Source organism: Oncorhynchus kisutch, linkage group LG17 (assembly GCF_002021735.2).
Source record: "Oncorhynchus kisutch isolate 150728-3 linkage group LG17, Okis_V2, whole genome shotgun sequence".
NCBI lineage: Eukaryota > Metazoa > Chordata > Actinopteri > Salmoniformes > Salmonidae > Oncorhynchus > Oncorhynchus kisutch.
The window spans coordinates 73684247-73704777 of NC_034190.2; the positions used below are offsets into that span (position 1 = coordinate 73684247).

General features: G+C 44.6%; 1 protein-coding gene across 1 annotated transcript in view; it reads left to right on the forward strand.

Moving 5' to 3' along the window:
• The window catches only part of LOC109908288 (arf-GAP with GTPase, ANK repeat and PH domain-containing protein 2-like), a 24946-nt gene extending 4992 nt beyond the window's left edge, over positions 1-19954 (forward strand). The window contains exons 2-17 of the mRNA XM_020506891.2: positions 5647-5705; positions 5860-5947; positions 6047-6132; positions 7811-7952; positions 8150-8284; positions 8574-8695; positions 9958-10134; positions 10381-10461; positions 10566-10670; positions 14481-14757; positions 14898-15029; positions 15573-15724; positions 16011-16101; positions 16371-16593; positions 18635-18926; positions 19130-19954. Coding sequence (XP_020362480.1) covers positions 5647-5705; positions 5860-5947; positions 6047-6132; positions 7811-7952; positions 8150-8284; positions 8574-8695; positions 9958-10134; positions 10381-10461; positions 10566-10670; positions 14481-14757; positions 14898-15029; positions 15573-15724; positions 16011-16101; positions 16371-16593; positions 18635-18926; positions 19130-19261 — 2294 coding nt within the window. The 3' untranslated portion in view covers positions 19262-19954. The remainder of the gene's footprint in view (positions 1-5646; positions 5706-5859; positions 5948-6046; positions 6133-7810; positions 7953-8149; positions 8285-8573; positions 8696-9957; positions 10135-10380; positions 10462-10565; positions 10671-14480; positions 14758-14897; positions 15030-15572; positions 15725-16010; positions 16102-16370; positions 16594-18634; positions 18927-19129) is intronic.
• The last annotated feature ends 577 nt before the right edge of the window (positions 19955-20531 follow it).

Sequence of the window (20531 nt, forward strand, 5' to 3'; positions counted from 1 at the left end):
AGTACTCCAGATATCACAAACTGACCCTAGCCCCCCGACACATAAACTACTGCAGCATAAATACTGGAAGCTGAGACAGGAGGGGTCAGGAGACACTGTGTCATTTATGTCATTTACACACACAATTTTGTTCAGTTCTTTGCACCCTGTCATTGTGAGGTATTGTTTGTTTATGTACACATTCTATTCAGAGCTCTGTTCATTTCCATATTAGTTCTCCTGTGTATCATAGTTTTTGGCCATCCTCACTAACAACGCCTTTTTGAATATTCCCTGCCTGTACTTCGCCTATCAGATTTCCTGTCATCAACATCTTGCCTGATCTCCTGGACTATGGTACTAACCTTTTTCCTGCCTGTACTGTTGCCTTTTTGGATGCCCTGTGTATGACCTTCTGCCTGCCCCTGGACCCAGCTACCTGCCTCCTCCTGTGTATGACCTTCTGCCTGCCCCTGGACCCAGCTACCTGCCTCCTCCTGTGTATGACCTTCTGCCTGCCCCTGGACCCAGCTACCTGCCTCCTCCTGTGTATGACCTTCTGCCTGCCCCTGGACCCAGCTACCTGCCTTCTCCTGTGGTCCTTTACAAATAAACACCTGCTGCGCCCTGCAATTGAAACCAGCTCTCTGTCTCCCATTGTATTCATTACAAATACATGGGTCCATTATGACATAATATGGTTTACAGATTTAATAGTCCTTTCCTCTACACCTCATCAGCTCCCTCTTTACAACAAGGAGAGAGCGTGAGAGCAAGAGCGAGAGAGAGGGTGATGAGGGGGGAGGAGCAATGAAGAGCTGGGACAGTGCACAGTCTGTATGCTGAGAGGCAGAGAGGTAAAAAAAAAAAGAGTGAGTGGGGAATAAGAGAAACAAGGTTTTCCTTCTCTGTTTGGTTTGGAACTCACACAAGAAGGGGATCTAGAGGAGGGCTTGAGAAGATTCTCTCTCCGTAAACATACTCTCAGGTACCAGCTGTGCGACTGGGTTTTGTACTCATGTCGTACCTGTTGTCTGTATAGCAGAAAGATTCAGAGCCAGAGCTGTTCAGTGTTCATTGCAGAGGCTTGGCTCAGTCTCACAGACCGGTGGCTCTGTTGACATGCACAATGCCTGACACGATTGAAGGACACAGGAACTGACGGAAAGAGGCGTGATGGTGGCCGGGCGCTGTGACTCGGTCATGCATCTCCAGATCTCTGCCTGCGATTGGATCGTAGTGGCTTTTTCTTCCTGATCCACATCAAACCTAATCACTGTCCCGTCTGTCTCTTGCTCAGACCTTTCTCTGAGTAGAGGTTGCTGTCAGAACACATGGCTGAAGAGGATAATCCATAGTCTGATTATCTGATACCGTACAAAGGGTTTTTTTCAACATGGGAGTATTGAAATCCTTTAGATTTTCCTGACACTCTTGATCGACAGTTTCAGTGAAATGTGATTTTTTTAACTTCTGATTTGTGTTTTGCATAGAATATGAGACAGGAAGTTGACAGGAAGTAGAACACTATTGGAGTTGGGGGAGTGGCAACACAACACAAATAGAATCAAGTGAACCCATATTATACAGCTGATTTTTATACTCACTTTAATCCAGATGTTTTTACTGTAGGATGTTTTAACACAACTGGACGCTACAAAATGGATTTCAGTTTCTTTTGATATTTGTGGCAGAAGATGGTATTTTTGTACATTTTGCAACAAAATTAATGGAAGTTCAATTGAAACACTGACAATGGATGACTGGAATCCTAAATCTAAAAGCATTGAAGAGGGTGAAGAGGGAAGTGAAGTAAAGGAATAAATACATCTACATATAATCCCACGAGGAGATACTTCATCTCTCTCTGTCTCTCTCTCTCTGTCTCTCTCTCTGTCTCTCTCTCTCTGTCTCTCTCTCTGTCTCTCTCTCTCTCTCTCTCTGTCTCTCTCTCTCCAGCTGCCTCTCTCTCTCTCTCTCTGTCTCTCTCTCTCCAGCTGCCCTCTCTCTCTCTCTCTCTCTCTCTCTCTCTCTCTCTCTCTCTCTCTCTCTCTCTCTCTCTCTCTCTCTCTCTCTCTCTCTCTCTCTCTCTCTCTCTCTCTCTCTCTCTCTCTCTCTCTCTCTCTCTCTCTCTCTCTCTCTCTCTCTCTCTCTCTCTCTCTCTCTCTCTCTCTCTCTCTCTCTCTCTCTCTCTCTCTCTCTCTCTCTCTCTCTCTCTCTCTCTCTCTCTCTCTCTCTCTCTCTCTCACTTGTTCTCTATCTAAGTTTGCTCCCACCTGCTGTCATATTATTTTGAGGATTAGGATTTCAAAGCTTGTCAGTCATCCATCCATGTCAGTGTCAGCTCTTTCTGAATGTATCTGTCTACGGTGTGTCTACCGGAGCCTGATCACATGAGCCGAGCCGACACACTGCACCAGGGCACCACCTACCTCATCTCCCTCACCCTGGTTAAGGTAGAGGCTGTGGAAGCGCATGGAGGGGAGCAGGCCAGGTCAATCACCCAGGGGAGGGAGCCTGGGGATGGGGATGGGTCAGAGAAGGGACAGACCCTCAGTACACATGAGAACCAGGAAGATGTTTCTGTCATGGAGGGTGGGAAAGGTAGTGAACTCAAACTAGAGGAGAGGAAATCACCCTTGAGTGACAAGGCACCTTGTGTGGCGATGTTCTTCCCAAAGAAAGTGGCAAGTGACAATGTCATTATCTCCTCCACTGTTGACAATGTGAAGACTGACATGTTACTGTGTGGAGAATAATGCAGCAGGGGAGAAAGAGGACAACCAGACAACAACAGTCACCTCAAAAGTAATAACATGCAGAACAACTACACCACAGAGCTGGACACCTGTGGTGGTAGCAGTCCACCCCAACCACACCCCGACCAGGAGCAATATCCCTGTAAGCACGCCTGGTCAGGGTCCAGAATCCCTGCTGAATACACACAGCCTGTTGGCCAGCCCGGTGACCAGCCATCGGGAGCCAAGGGATGTCAAGGAGGCCAAGTGAAGTCCCACACCAGTGTTGGTGCTGTTCCATCCCTGACAGTAACAGTGTTGGTGCTGTTCCATCCCTGACAGTAACAGGGTTGGTGCTGTTCCATCCCTGACAGTGACAGTGTTGGTGCTGTTCCATCCCTGACAGTAACAGGGTTGGTGCTGTTCCATCCCTGACAGTAACAGGGTTGGTGCTGTTCCATCCCTGACAGTAACAGTGTTGGTGCTGTTCCATCCCTGACAGTGACAGTGTTGGTGCTGTTCCATCCCTGACAGTAACAGTGTTGGTGCTGTTCCATCCCTGACAGTAACAGTGTTGGTGCTGTTCCATCCCTGACAGTAACAGTGTTGGTGCTGTTCCATCTCTGACAGTAACAGTGTTGGTGCTGTTCCATCCCTGACAGTAACAGTGTTGGTGCTGTTCCATCCGTGACAGTAACAGTGTTGGAGCTGTTCCATCCCTGACAGTAACAGTGTTGGTGCTGTTCCATCCCTGACAGTAACAATGTTGGTGCTGTTCCATCCCTGACAGTAACAGTGTTGGTGCTGTTCCATCCCTGACAGTAACAGTGTTGGTGCTGTTCCATCCCTGACAGTAACAGTGTTGGTGCTGTTCCATCCACGACAAATCAAATCAAATCAAATTGTATTTGTCACATACACATGGTTAGCAGATGTTAATGTGAGTGTAGCGAAATGCTTGTGCTTCTAGTTCCGACAATGCAGTAATAACCAACAAGCAATCTAACCTAACAATTTCACAACAACTACCTTATACACACAAGTGTAAAGGGATGAAGAATATGTACATAAAGATATATGAATGAGTGATGGTACAGAATGGCATAGGCATGATGCAATAGATGGTATCGAGTACAGTATATACATATGAGATGAGTAATGTAGCGCATGTAAACATATAAAAGTGGCATTGTTTAAAGTGGCTAGTGATACATTTTTTACATCAATTTCCATTATTAAAGTGGCTGGAGTTGAGTCACTCAATGTTAGTGGTTGCTGTTTTACAGTCTGATGGCCTTGAGATAGAAGCTGTTTTTCAGTCTCTCGGTCCCTGCTTTGATGCACCTGTACTGACCTTGCCTTCTGGATGATAGCGGGGTGAACAGGCAGTGGCTCGGGTGGTTGTTGTCCTTAATGACCTTTATGGCCTTCCTGTGACATCGGGTGGTGTAGGTGTCCTGGAGGGCAGGTAGTTTGCCCCCGGTGATGCATTGTGCAGACCTCACTACCCTCTGGAGAGCCTTACGGTTGTGGGCGGAGCAGTTACCGTACCAGGCGGTGATACAGCCCGACAGGATGCTCTCGATTGTGCATCTGTAAAAGTTTGTGAGTGCTTTTGGTGACAAGCCGAATTTCTTCAGCCTCCTGAGGTTGAAGAGGCGCTGCTGCGCCTTCTTCACCACGCTGTCTGTGTGTGTGAACCAATTCAGTTTGTCCGTGATGTGTATGCCGAGGAACTTAAAACTTACTACCCTCTCCACTACTGTCCCGTCGATGTGGATAGGGGGTGCTCCCTCTGCTGTTTCCTGAAGACCACGATCATCTCCTTTGTTTTGTTGACGTTGAGTGTGAGGTTCTTTTCCTGACACCACACTCCAAGGGCCCTCACCTCCTCCCTGTAGGCCGTCTCGTCGTTTTTGGTAGTCATGCCTACCACTGCAGTGTCGTCTGCAAACTTGATGATTGAGTTGGAGGCGTGCATGGCCACGCAGTCGTGGGTGAACAGGGAGTACAGGAGAGGGTTCAGAACGCACCCTTGTGGGGCCCCAGTGTTGAGGATCAGCGGGGTGGAGATGTTGTTACCTAACCTCACCACCTGGGGGCGGCCGGTCAGGAAGCCCAGTACCCAGTTGCACAGGGCGGGGTCGAGACCCAGTGTTGGTGCTGTTCCATCCCTGACAGTAACAGTGTTGGTGCTGTTCCATCCCTGACAGTAACAGTGTTGGTGCTGTTCCGTCCCTGACAGTAACAGTGTTGGTGCTGTTCCATCCCTGACAGTAACAGTGTTGGTGCTGTTCCATCCCTGACAGTAACAGTGTTGGTGCTGTTCCATCCCTGACAGTAACAGTGTTGGTGCTGTTCCATCCCTGACAGTAACAGTGTTGGTGCTGTTCCATCCCTGACAGTAACAGTGTTGGTGCTGTTCCATCCCTGACAGTAACAGTGTTGGTGCTGTTCCATCCCTGACAGTAACAGTGTTGGTGCTGTTCCTTCCCTGACAGTGACAGTGTTGGTGCTGTTCCATCCCTGACAGTAACAGTGTTGGTGCTGTTCCATCCCTGACCGATATGGTGTGTGCATTCTACTGCCTAGCAACACACAAAGCGAAGGGAGTTGTTGCCCCCCCCCCTTCAGCTGCCTTTGAATGGCAGCTACATCATGTGAAGGATGTTCTCAAAGAACGACACAAAATATGTATGGCAGGCCTCTTGGGGGTACAGTGGATAAACAGTGCATTGGACAAACTAGCCTAGTCCTGTAGACTCATTTATGTTGTCGTGAAAGGTTATTTTGATCAAGAGTGCCTGACTGCCACACAACCAATTCACATAGCAGTCATTTATCACTAGTCCTTTCCAAGGCCATTCTGGTTGTTGTTCCCCTTGAATTATCAAAATGATGATTCCCTCTGTCCATTTCTCCCAAACAGCGGCTTGTGCAAATAGTCAAGAGTGGACCCTGAGTCGATCCATCCCTGAGCTCCGTGTGGTAAGACAAAGCATCCTCATTAAAGATGAATTGAATGAAAAGTTAGATGGAGCTTCATCTCTTTTCACACTCTATTCAGGGAAGCTACCATGAGTGAAGATGTGTGTGTACAGTAGGCTGTGTGTGTGTTGTCTAACTTCTTTAATCTGTGCAGGGGGTGCTGGGAAGTCTTCGGAGTGGCAGGTCAGCGCTGATAAACAGATACATAACAGGCAGTTATCTTCCACTAGAGAAGATTGAAGGTAAGCATGAAAAACACTTTTCTTGTGCTACCATTTTATCTTTCATAGTGGTTCTCTGACACACAATAACTAACCTCTGCTCTGCTGTTCCATTGTCAGGGGGGAGGTATAAGAAGGAGGTATTGGTAGATGGACAGAGTCATCTATTGCTAATCAGAGAGGAGGCAGTTACTCCTGATGCACAGGTGTGTGTAAATGTACTAGTGTATTTGCTGGAGTGTGTGTACAGTGCATTCAGAAAGTATTCAGAACCCTTGAGCTATTCCACATTATGTTACATTACAGCCATATTCTAAAATGGATTAAATCGTTTTTTCTCCTTACTAATTTACACACAATACCGCATAATGACAAAGCAAAAACAGATTTGTATTCATTTTTTCAATTGTATAAAAAAAACAGAAATATCACATTTACATAAGTATTTAGACCCTTTACTCAGTACTTTGTTGAAGCACCTTTGGCAGCGATTACAGCCTCGAGCCGTCTTGGGTTTGACACTACAAGCTTGGCACACCTGTATTTGGGGAGTTTCTCCCATTCCTCTCTGCTGATCCTCTCAAGCTCTGTCAGGTTGGATGGGGAGAGTCGCTGCACAGCTATTTTCAGGTCTCTTCAGAGATGTTCGATCGGGTTTAAGTCCTGGCTCTGGCTGGGCCACTCAAGGACATTCAGAGACTTGTCCCGAAGCCACTCCTGCATTGTCTTGGCTATGTTGTCCTGCTGTGTTGTCCTGTTTTCCAATTCCTGCACTCTGGAACAGGTGCTCTGGAGCAAGTTTTCATCAAGGATCTTTCCGTACTTTGCTCAATTCATCTTTCCCTTGATCCTGACTAGTCTCCCAGTCCCCACCACTGAAAAACATCCCCACAGCATGATGCTGCCACCACCATGCTTCACTGTATGGATGGTGTCAGGTTTCCTCCAGATGTGATGCTTGGCATTCTGGCCAAAGAGTTCAATCTTGGTTTCATCAGACCAGAGAATCTTGCTTCTCATGGTCTGAGATTCCTTTAGGTGCCTTTTGACAAACTCCAAGCAGGCTGTTGTGCCTTTTACTGAGGAGTGGCTTCCGTCTGGCCACTCTACCATAATGGCCTGCTTTCCTGGTTAAATAAAGGTTCAATAAAAATAAAACACCTTGATTGGAGTCCACCTGTGGTAAGTTCAATTTATTGGACATGATTTGGAAAGGCAACACACCTGTCTTTAAAGGTCACACGTTTGACAGTGCATGTCAGAGCAAAAACCAAGCCATGAGGTAGAAGGAATTGTCCATAGAGCTCTAAGACAGGATTGTATCCAGGCACAGATCTGGGGAAAGGTACAAAAAATTCTGCAGCATTTTAGGTCCCCAAGAACACAGTGGCCTCCATAATTCTTAAATGGAAGAAGTTTAGAAACCCGGCCAAACTGAGAAACAGAGAAGGGCCTTGGTCAGAGAGGATCTGATCAACGTAAACAGGATGCCCCTGAGCTCAATTTCCAGTCTCGTAACAAAGGATCTGAATACTTGTGTAAATAAGGTATTTCAGTTTTTTATTTTTATAAATTTGCAAAAATGTCTTAAAAGCTTGTTTTCACTTTGTCGTTATGGTGTATTGTCTGTAGATTGATGAAGATTTTTTTTTATTTAATACATTTTAGAATAAGGCTGTAAGGGAAGTGGTCTGAATACTCTCCGAATGCACTGTATACCTTGTTGCATTGTTGTTGATGCACAATGATGAGTTGAGAAATAATTACAGAGTTACAATCTAACCAACTCATCTTAATCCTTACCCTGACCCATCTGGCACTTGTCTCCCTCTCGCCTTTCGCCTCCCGCTTCTCTTCCCTCTCCTACCGAATCTCTGTCTGTAGTTCAGCAACTGGGTAGATGCAGTGGTCCTTGTGTTCAGTCTGGAGAATGAGGCCAGCTTCCAGGATGTGTACCAGCTGTACAGCCAGCTCAACACACACCGCAGCCGTGCTGACATCCCACTTGTTGTGGTTGGGACACAAGGTACGGAACATGGAGGAATAGAAATGGATGGATGTGTTCAGGGAAATGTAAGAGGACAGATGGATAGCATCTACAGAACCATTAGCCTTATTTTATATAATTAGATGGAAGAAAGTGAGCTGTACAAGCTACTGTAGCCTATATGACTTCATCTCAGTGTCTGAAGCCCCACGGTCTCCGCTGTCCTCTTTCTATAGACAAAATCAGCAGTACCAACCCACGTGTGATTGAGGACATGCGTGCCCGGCAGCTATGTGTTGATGTGAGGCACTGTGTGTTCTATGAGACTTGTGCCACCTATGGGCTCAACGTAGACCGGGTTTTTCAGGAGGGTGAGTTAATTGAAGTTGAGCATTGGTGTCAGAGCTGGGGACCCAAAGGTACAGACACATTACCATTGTTTTAACACAATAAATCATTCCGGTCGCACTATCTATACACAAATGCTTCACAAATCATTTCAAAGCAATGTCATTCTACATAAAGGATTATATCACAAGTCTATGTTGTTTGACCAGAGATGTACAGCTGTACTTACTTACCTGACACCTACAATTCACATCCTGAAGTAATGAGCGATTAGTGGCATCTCACTAGTGCAGTATTTCTCTCTCCTCTCAGCTGCCCAGAAAATAGTCGCACAGAAGAAACAGTCTGCGTTCCTGGCCTCCTGCAAGTCTCTTCCTAACTCCCCCAGTCACTCTGGGGGCTCCACATCGGGGTCAGCATCCTTCCCTGGACAGGTAACATGCCTCACACTGTTCACATCTGTCTTTTTCCCAGGCTTATCTCTTCTGTGTTGTTGACAGAAAATGAATACTGTAGTGCAGTGGGACCCACAGGTGGATACCAGCTACAGTACTGAAGCTCCTCCTATAGGCCTAAACCTTGAGCTGTGGCTAGATACATTGTTGTCACCCACAATAAAATCGGGGAGGGGACTGTGGATCTGTCTCCTGCATTAGTACAATATCTCAGACAGCACTAGCCTGATTTTGACAAAACTTGGGTGAATGATGCGTCTTGCCATAGAGAGCTGCCATTTATACAATTACACTGATTGGCTAGATGGTTGTGCTATCACAACAGATTTCAAATGCAAACTTTGAAAGGTCACACCCCTCACCCAATTTGACCTAGTCATGACATTTGGTACATAGGTCACTCTCCTCACAAGGACCAAATTTGTCTCAGGGACCCACAAGGTCCACAATGATGGATTTGACACCTTTTAGAATTTTGTGAAAAACACATAAAAGGCTACTCTTTCGGCACCGAATGACCGATCTGCACAAATCTTGTTACGTGGCAGCTATGGACAAAGATGTCTCAACGCAATATTTTCCAGACTAGCACCTAAAACATCATGGCCAATATTGACCAATAAACATTCCAATATTCTATGCACATAAATGCAAATCAGTCAAGGATATTCGTATTGTATCAAAAGTTGGTTCACATGTGGCAAACACTGTGAAGATTCAACATATGCAAGAACATTCATGTTGACCACACGATGGCGCTATAACAGGCACATGTTTATATCTCATGATCTGCTTGACTCAGAGAGGAAATTTGGCACACATACTCAGGAATATGAGTCTAGCTAACCCACGTGATATTTCAGACACCACTGGTCCAATTTCGATTAAACTTGGGTGAATTATGTATCTTTCAATAGAGATCCGACATTTACAAAATTATACTGATTGGCCCAAGGCGGGAGTTTTTTGTTCATCTGGGGGCTTAAAAGAGGACCTTGATGGATTCAAAAATGGTTCAAAAAGTTTGGGAACCACAGATGTAGGATTTAGTTTAGTAGATACCAAATGTATTCAGGAGCAAGAGCATGTTGTCTTGTCTGTTTGTCTAGTTTCTCTGTTTCATCTCATTTGTCCCCATCCTCTCTCTGTATTCCTTGTGCCACTCTCCGTCTGCCCTCTTGTCCATCCCCCTGTCTGTCCCCCTGTCTGTCGCCCTGTCCTCCCCTCCCTCTCCTTCTCAGGCCAGTAATGGAGGACTGAATAGTGGCTACCCCTCCTCCCTACCCTCCACCCCTGTGATCAGCCACAGAGAGCTGCGGGGTGGGGCAGGGGCGGTGGCAGCGGTAGAGGGGGGTGGCAGTATCACCTCCTCAGGGTCCATGAGAAACATCCCTCAACGGCGGACCTCTCTGTTCAAGGTCAGTTACTGTTCTCAGAATCTCTGGTGATCAAATTATTGGAATCTTTCATCAGCGGAACAATGTTCCAAAGAGCCATATGATTAAAACAAGCTGATTTAAAAACAGAGCTAAAATAAATGTACAGTTTAACATACAGTAATAGTCACACCGTTTCACATCTGTCCTCTACACTTGTGTCAGTCCATATTTATACCTGTCACACTTTCATCTCTCACCCTATAATGTTGATACAACTTCTCTCAGAACCGTCGAGGCAGTGGCAGTGAAAAGAATGTTGACCCTAAAGGTGACGTGGGCAGTGGCCGGGCCATCGCTATCAAACAGGTCAGTGTGACACACACTGGATATTGTGTATAATGAATAGATTAGTTTCAGTTCTTCAGTCATGGAAGGGAACCTAATGACATTAAACCCATTGTTTGTAACAGAGTATCCTGTCAAAGCGGAGTGGGAGCTCACTGAACAAAGAGTGGAAGAAGAAATATGTCACTCTGTCCAACAACGGCTCACTGGTCTATCACCCCAGCCACAATGTAAGTCACACCACAATCAACCAGACCAACACCAGTAACATGATCTCATCTTAGTTATCAGATACAATACCAGTCAAAAGTTTGGACACACCTACTCATTCGAGGGGTTTTCTTTATTTTTACTATTTTCTACATTGTATAATAATAGTAACGACATCAAAACTATGAAATAACAAATGGAATCATGTAATAACCAAAAAAGTGTTATACAAATCAAAATATATTTTAGATGTTAGATTCTTCAAAGTAGCCACCCTTTGCCTTGATGTCAACTTTGCATACTCTTGGCATTCTCTCAACCAGCTTCATGAGGTAGTCACCTGGAATGCATATCAATTAACTGGTGTGCCTTGTTAAAAGTTAATTTGTGGAATTTCTTTCCTTCTTAATGCGTTTTAGCCAATCAGTTGTGTTGTGACATGGTAGCGGTGGTATGCAGAAGATAGCCCTATTTGGTAAAATACCAAGTCCATATTATGGCAAGAACAGTTCAAATAAGCAAAGAGAAATGACAGTCCATCATTACCTTAAGACACAAAGGTCAGTCAATCCGGAACATTTCAATAACTTTGAGAGTTTCTTCCAGTGCTGTCGCAAAAAACATCAAGTGCTATGATGAAACTGTCCCTCACGAGGACCACCACTGGAAAGGAAGACCCAGAGTTACTCTCTGCTGCAGAGGATAAGTTCATTAGAGTTACCAGCCTCAGATTGCAGCCCAAATAAATGCTTCACAGAGTTCAAGTAATAGCCACATCTCAACATCAGCTGTTCAGAGGAGACTGTGAATCAGGCCTTCATGGACAAATTGCTGCAAAGAAACCACCACTAAAGGACACCAATAATAATAAGAAACTTGCTTAGGCCAAGAAACACGGGCAATGGACATTAGACCGGTGGAAATCTGTCCTTTGGTTTGATGAGTCCAAATTTCAGATTTTTGTGAGATGCAGAGTAGGTGAACGGATGATTTCCACATGTGTAGTCCCCACTGTGAAGCATGGAGGAGGAGGTGTTATGATGTGGGGCTGCTTTGCTGGTGACACTGTGGGTGATTTATTTAGAATTCAAGGCACACTTAACCAGCATGGCTACCACAGCATTCTAATGCGATACGCCATCCCATCTGGTTTGAACTTAGTGGGACTATCATTTGTTTTTCAACAGGACAATGACCCAACACACCTCCAGGCTGTGTAAGGGCTATTTGACCAAGAAGGAGAGTGATGGAGTGCTGCGTCAGATGACCTGGCCTCCACAATCACCTGACCTCAACCCAATTGAGATGGTTTAGGATGAGTTGGACCGCAGAGTGAAGGAAAAGCTGCCAACAAGTGCTCAGATTATGTGGGAACTCCTTCAAGGCTGTTGGAAAAGCATTCAAGGTGAAGCTGGTTGAGAGAATGCCAAGCATGTGCAAGGCTGTCATCAAGGAAATGTGACTACTGTAAGGGGTGCATACTGGTGGCAGAGAAGTCAGACGCAGGAGAGCAAAAACTACAATAAACAATACCGGACAAGGAAATGGGGGGAACAGAGGGTTAAATACACAACATGTAATTGATGGAATTGAAACCAGGTGTGTGGGAAGACAAGACAAAACAAATGGAAAATGAAAGGTGGATCGGCGATGGCTATTAGACCGGTGACGTCGACCGCCGAACGTCGCCCCAACAAGGAGAGGGACCGACTTCGGAGGAAGTCGTGACAGCTACTTTGAAGAACCTTAAAATCTAAAATAGATTTTGATTTGTTTAACACTTTTTTGGTTACTACATGATTCCATATGTGTTATTTCTTAGATTTGATGTCTTCACTATAATTCTACAATGTAGAAAATTGTTAAGAAATAAAGAAAAACCCTTGAATGGATAGGTGTGTCCAAACTTTTGACTGGTACTGTATACAATGGGGCAAAACAGTATTTAGTCAGCCACCAAATGTTCAAGTTCTCCCACTTAAAAAGATGAGAGAGGCCTGTAATTTTCATCATAGGTACACTTTTTAAAAAATCAAGAAAATCACATTGTAGGATTTTTAATGAATTTATTTGCAAATTATGGTGGAAAATAAGTATTTGGTCACCTACAAACAAGCAAGATTTCTGGCTCTCACAGACCTGTAACTTCTTCTTTAAGAGGCTCCCCTATCCTCCACTCGTTACCTGTATTAATGGCACCTGTTTGAACTTGTTATCAGTATAAAAGACACCTGTCCACAACCTCAAACAGTCACACTCCAATCTCCACTATGGCCAAGACCAAAGAGCTGTCAAAGGACACCAGAAACAAAATTGTAGACCTGCACCAGGATGGGAAGACTGAATCTGCAATAGGTAAGCAGCTTGGTTTGAAGAAATCAACTGTGGGAGCAATTATTAGGAAATGGAAGACATACAAGACCACTGATAATCTCCCTCTATCTGGGGCTCCACGCAAGATCTCACCCTGTGGGGTCAAAATGATCACAAGAACGGTGAGCAAAAATCCCAGAACCACAAGGGGGGACCTAGTGAATGACCTGCAGAGAGCTGGGACCAAAGTAACAAAGCCTACCATCAGTAACACACTACGCCGCCAGGGACTGAAATCCTGCAGTGCCAGACGTGTCCCCCTGCTTAAGCCAGTACATGTCCAGGCCCGTCTGAAGTTTGCTAGAGAGCATTTGGATGATCCAGAAGAAGATTGGGAGAATGTCATATGGTCAGATCAAACCAAAATATAACTTTTTGGGTAAAAACTCAATTTGTCGTGTTTGGAGGACAAAGAATGCTGAGTTGCATCCAAAGAACACCATACCTACTGTGAAGCATGGGGGTGGAAACATCATGCTTTGGGGCTGTTTTTCTGCAAAGGGACCAGGACGACTGATCCGTGTAAAGGAAAGAATGAATGGGGCCATGTATCGTGAGATTTTGAGTGAAAACCTCCTTCCATCAGCAAGGGCATTGAAGATGAAACGTGGCTGGGTCTTTCAGCATGACAATGATCCCAAACACACCGCCCGGGCAACGAAGGAGTGACTTCGTAAGAAGCATTTCAAGGTCCTGGAGTGGCCTAGCCAGTCTCCAGATCTCACCCCCATAGAACATTTTTGGAAGGAGTTGAAAGTCCGTGTTGCCCAGCAACAGCACCAAAACATCACTGCTCTAGAGGAGATCTGCATGGAGGAATGGGCCAAAATAACAGCAACAGTGTGTGAAAACCTTGTGAAAACTTACAGAAAACTTTGGAAACTGAAAACTGAAAACTTGAAACTTTTGAAACGGAAAACTGTCATTGCCAACAAAGGGTATATAACAAAGTATTGAGATAAACTTTTGTTATTGACCAAATACTTATTTTCCACCATAATTTGCAAATAAATTCATTAAAAATCCTACAATGTGATTTTCTGAATTTTTTCCCCTCATTTTGTCTGTCATAGTTGAAGTGTACCTATGATGACAATTACAGGCCTCTCATCTTTTTAAGTGGGAGAACTTGCACAATTGGTGGCTGACTAAATACTTTTTTGCCCCACTGTACATATGAGATGAGTAATGTGGGGTATGTAAAGAAAGTGGCATAGTTTAAAGTGGCTAGTGATACATGTACATGGCTGACTAAATACTTTTTTGCCCCACTGTATATATATTTTTTATGATGTTAAATTAGTTTAAATCTATTTTGATGTGAGAATTCACTGTGCTGAGAACTGTAATACACAGTAAAATTGCAATATTTTGAGAAAAAAAAAACATTTATTTTCTAGTCTCGTGAAATTTAGCAAATCAATCTAGTTTAACAGGTATAATCTTGGTGGTTTCAGGACTATATACAGAATTCTCACGCTAAAGAGATCGACCTACTGCGTGTCACAGTGAAGGTTCCAGGGAAACGCCCACCAAGGGCAGTCCCTCCTTATGGGCCCTCCCCTGGCCTGAACGGTGTGGCCAAGGATGCTGCACCCACAGAGAGCGCCAGTGCCTCATTGTCACCACCAAGCCTTGTGCCTGTTGAAGAACAGCCTGGTGCATTGTCTTCTCCCAGAGATAGAGGAGTTAAACGTTGTCCATCAACACTGTCCAGCAAGTCACATAGTGCTGGTATGTCAGAAATGTAATAATAATACGTTTCTAATATACAGTATGTCAATGTGGGCTTTGGAGCATGATAGTACCAGAGCTGCAAGTTCCCTCAACACATAACAAACAGTGTTTTATTCATCTTTGTACCCCAATGTCAGATGCTATTGAAGGAGCAACCAGTCCCCCTTTTGGAAAAGATGGTCAATCCTCTCCAATGATGGACAAAAGGAAGAAAACAAGGAAGAAGAGTATGAACCAGAAAGGCGACACAGCTATTGGACAGGCTGAAGGTGAGCACTGGGCCTCCTACTGTACATCTCTACCAGATTATTCTGCACTCTATATAAATCTATTTTGCTGTTATTTTCCTTCATCTCCTGCTAATCTGGGCTAAGCTGTTGCCCTGCAGCCAAGCACAAAATGTGGAAATGAAAAAACTTTGGTACCTTGAGAAACAATAACAAGACAGGTAACAACAAGGAACAGTGAGGAGCTGACTGGCTCACTGAATCTACCTGTTGTTTCATGCCTGTTTGTCTCTCTACCTCGCAAGTGTATTAGAAATTTTGGATTGACCTGTGATTTGTAAGGTTTGTTGTTGGTTTTCATTACTTTCTTTCTCTCAATCACCCTTTTTCAACTTGCACAATGTCTGCCTGCTCTGTGTCCTTTTTTAAAATGATCAGTGAACATCTCATGGTGATGAAGTGAGTCTGTGTTTATGCTGGTTACATGTGCTTTTTGTGGATGTACTGTAAAGAAGTGTTAACCAGGATTTGAATTGACTAAATATGGCGGACTAATGGTATTACATTTTCAACGTGTCTTTGTAGATGAGGAGAATACTGGCTTCATCATCGTGTCCAGCACGGGGCAGACGTGGCACTTTGAGGCCCAGAGTCTGGAGGACAGAGATGCCTGGGTGACGGCCATAGAGAGCCAGATACTGGCCAGCCTGCAATCCTGTGAGAGCCTCAGGAACAAGGCAAGGAACTGACTGGGCAGCATCCTGGGATGTGTGGAAATATGTACTGTTAAAAATTCAAAGTTGATTTCTTATAATAGACGATATAAATGGAAATTGTTTTGAATGTTTTATAGTATATAACATGTATATATGTTCCCTGTGGAACCCTACTGGGGAGATTATGCTGATTGGCTGTGTACTGACAGGCGTTGCGGTCCAAGTTGCTGATTCCTTAGAGACGTATTCAGTCACAATGCACATCCACTTCATACTTGTGAAATGTCAACTATGTGTTCTTTCATAGGCACGGAGGAGCAGCCAGAGTGAGGCGGTGGCCATACAGGCCATTCGCAATGCCAAGGGCAACAGCTTCTGTGTGGACTGTGAAGCACCAAGTGGGTTTCTAGACTTGACCTCCTCTCTCACTCTCTTTATATATATCTCTAACTCTCTAGTTAAAAACGTATTCTATTCAATGTCCATGCATGTGCAAAGAGGTCAGTATTATACTATGTACCAGATACAGCCATTCATTTTTTTCAGTAGTAATGAAAAAGGAGTCATTAGTGCAAAATGATTGATTACGTTAGAAGCAGCCTTTATTTGACTCAATCCCTTACTCTCGATCTCAAACCCTCTGCTCTGGTTTGGATGTCCTCTCCAGACCCCACGTGGGCCAGCCTCAACCTGGGGGCGTTGATCTGCATCGAGTGTTCAGGGATCCACCGTAATCTTGGGACACACCTGTCCCGCGTCCGCTCTCTCGACCTGGATGACTGGCCCAGGGAGCTGACACAGGTCCTGACTGCCATCGGCAACCACTTGGCCAATAGCATCTGGGAATGCCACACCCAGGGCAGACACAAACCCACACCCAACGCCACACGGTGAGGGTCCTGGTTCAGTGTAATAGATAGGAAACATCTGGATGCTTTATTTATGGTCACCTGTTTCGTGAGAGTTCAAAAGAAAAGCCAACATTTTTGTCCAATGAAGACCATTATTTGACTAGAATAAGATTTAAATAGTTGAATCCAAGAATGTGTCGCAGATGATCAAATCAAATCAAAGTTTATTTGTCACGTGCGCCAAATACAACAGTGAAATGCTTCCTTACAGGCTCTAACCAATAGTGCAAAAAATGTATTAGGCGAACAATAGGTGAGAAAATAAATAAAAACAACAGTAAAAAGACAGGCTATAAAAGTAGTGAGGCTACATACAGACACCGGTTAGTCAGGCTGATTGAGGTGGTATGTACATGTAGATATGGTTAAAGTGACAATGCATATATGATGAACAGAGAGTAGCAGTAGCGTAAAAGAGGGGTTGGCGGGTGGTGGGTGGCGGGACACAATTCAGATAGCCCGGTTAGCCAATGTGCGGGAGCACTGGTTGGTCAGGCCAATTGAGGTAGTATGTACATGAATGTATAGTTAAAGTGACTGTGCATATATGATAAACAGAGAGTAGCAGCAGCGTAAAAGAGGGGTTGGGGGGGGGGCACACAGTGCAAATAGTCCGGGTAGCCATTTGTATACCTGTTCAGGAGTCTTATGGCTTGGGGGTAAAAACTGTTGAGAAGCCTTTTTGTCCTAGACTTGGCACTCCGGTACCGCTTGCCATGCGGTAGTAAAGAGAACAGTCTATGACTCAGGTGGCTGGGGTCTTTGACAATTTTTAGGGCCTTCCTCTGACACAGCCTGGTGTAGAGGTCCTGGATGGCAGGCAGCTTAGCCTCAGTGATGTACTGGGCCGTACGCACTACCCTCTGTAGTGCATTGCGGTCGGAGGCTGAGCAATTGCCGTACCAGGCAGTGATGCAACCGGTCAGGATGCTCTCGATGTTGCCGCTGTAGAACCTTTTGAGGATCTCAGGACACATGCCAAATCTTTTCAGTTTCCTGAGGGGGAATATGCTTTGTCATGCCCTCTTCACGACTGTCTTGGTGTGTTTGGACCATTCTAGTTTGTTGGTGATGTGGATACCAAGGAATTTGAAGCTCTCAACCTGCTCCACTACAGACCCGTTGATGAGAATGGGGGCGTGCTCGGTCCTCCTTTTCCTGTAGTCCACAATCATCTCCTTAGTCTTGGTTACGTTGAGGGATATGTTGTTATTCTGGCACCGGCCAGGTCTCTGACCTCCTCCCTATAGGCAGTCTCTTCGTTGTCGGTGATCAGGCCTACCACTGTTGTGTCGTCTGCAAACTTAATGATGGTGTTGGAGTCGTGCCTGGCCACTCAGTCTAGGGTGAACAGGGAGTACAGGAGGGGACTGAGCACGCACCCCTGGGGGTCTCCTGTGTTGAGGATCAGCGTGGCAGATGTGTTGCTACCTACCCTCACCACCTGGGGTTGGCCCGTCAGGAAGTCCAGGATCCAGTTGCAGAGGGAGGTGTTTAGTCCCAGGATCCTTAGCTTAGTGATGAGCTTTGAGGGTACTATGGTGTTGAACGCTGAGCTATAGTTAATGAATAACATTCTCACATGGGTGTTCCTTTTGTCCAGGTGGGAAAAGGCAGTGTGGAGTGCAAAAAAGATTGCATCATCTGTGGATCTGTTTGGGCGGTATGCAAATTGGAGTGGGTCTAGGGTTTCTGGGATAATGTTGTTGATGTGAGCCATTACCGGCCTTTCAAAGAACTTCATGGCTACGGACGTGAGTGCTATGGGTCTGTGGTAATTTAGGCAGGTTGCCTTCGTGTTCTTGGGCACAGGGACTATGGTGGTCTGCTTGAAACATGTTGGTATTACAGACTCAATCAGGGACATGTTGAAAATGTCAGTGAAGACACCTGCCAGTTGGTCAGCACATGCCCGGAGCACACGTCCTGGAAGATACTGTATGTTGCCACAGGGATCTCTCTCTTGATCCATGAGCAGTTTCCGTGGTAACTCACCTGTATGCTTGTGTCTCTCTCACAGAGAGGAGAGAGAATCATGGATCCGTGCAAAATACGAGCAGCGTGTGTTTGTGGCACCCCTGCCTGCTCCAAGCCCCACAGGCCCAGGGGACACTGCGATGTCTGTGTGTCTGCTCTCCGCGGTGACAGAGAGGGATTTGCCCAGGCTCCTACTGCTCCTGGCCCACAGCAACAAGGAGCAGATCAACACTGCCCTGGCCAACGGAGGAACACCCTCACAGCCACAGCCTCACACCTCCCTGCACGCTGCCTGTCAGCTGGGTGATGTCGTAATGACACAGCTGCTAGTCTGGGTAAGGCCCTGGTCTCGACAAATTACTTGTTGATGATGATCTTTCCCAAGCACCGGACACAAATTGTTGGCCTTTAGCCCAAGTCAAGTGTTGTCACATGAAAATAATGAATTAATTAATTCACATATTCTCAATGATTATATTTTGGGGTAATTTTATACAGAATGTAAATGGTGAATTGTTCAATCTCTCCCTCCCTGCAGTATGGAAGTGATGTGAAGGCCAGGGATCCTCAGGGCCGGACAGCCATGACCATGGCTAGAAAAACTGGGAGCAAAGAGTGTGCTGACATCCTCCTGCAACATGGCTGCCCTAACGAGGTCTCACCTAATTGACCCACACTTGGTGTCTCCTGTAGACCTAGCACTTCCAGCCTCAGCAGCCTGGCTCATACCAATTCCAGGAAGAGGGTTTTGTATCTTTAACGGCCATGGTAGCACACAAAGGCTGGTGAAAAAAGCTTCTATGAATGTGGTTTTGAAAGTGAGGAAGGTAACAAGAATATAAAGAAAGTACTCCACCTACAAAAGTAAAGCACAGAAAGAGAACATATCAAGCAACTAAAAAAGCAATATTCATTCAATTTTTAAAGGCAAATATATTGCTGAAATTGTCAATGGTTGTCTGTTTACAAATACAAACAAATGAGAAAATATGTGGGTTAAATCTGTAACAAACTATATCTGTTTAGATAATACATTTGCCTGTTTTACAATATTGAGAAGTCATACTGACATACAATGACTGATTATAATGATGTTTTAATATATACTGTACTTTTATGTAATTCTGCATGCTGGAACATCTAAGACTTGTTTGTAGCCATGCAGGGTAACATTTACAATTCAACAAAATTGACTGCAATTGTTTTCTTTGATTTTCAGAGTACTTTATCAATAGACCATAGGATTTTATCTGACTGTATACTTTCAACAATTTTTTGTTTGTTATTTTTTACAAAGTACAGTGCTTTGCGAAAGTATTCGGCCCCCTTGAACTTTGCGACCTTTTGCCACATTTCAGGCTTCAAACATAAAGATATAAAACTGTATTTTTTGTGAAGAATCAACAACAAGTGGGACACAATCATGAAGTGGAACGACATTTATTGGATATTTCAAACTTTTTTAACAAATCAAAAACTGAAAAATTGGGCATGCAAAATTATTCAGCCCCCTTAAAACTACTTGGCACCACACGTCCCGCTAGGGCACCTCCCCCCACTGCTCAACTGACACAGTAGCACACAGAACGCAAAAAATATTCTTAGAAATATTTAACCTCCACACATTAACAAGTCCAATAGCTCAAATGAAAGATAAACACCTTGTTCATCTAGCCACCAAGTCAGATTTCTAAAATGTTTTACGGCGAAAACATAGCACATATTTATGTCAAACCACCACCAAAGATAGGCTAATTTACATAGCCATTTTGTAGAACAATAGATGCAATCACAAAAGCAGGATTAAAAGTAAAATAATTCACTAACCTTTTGAAAATCTTCATCAGATGACAGGAATAGGACATGTTATACAGTACATTTATGTTTTTTTCAATAATATGCTAATTATATCCATAAATCACGGTTTACATAGAAGGTCA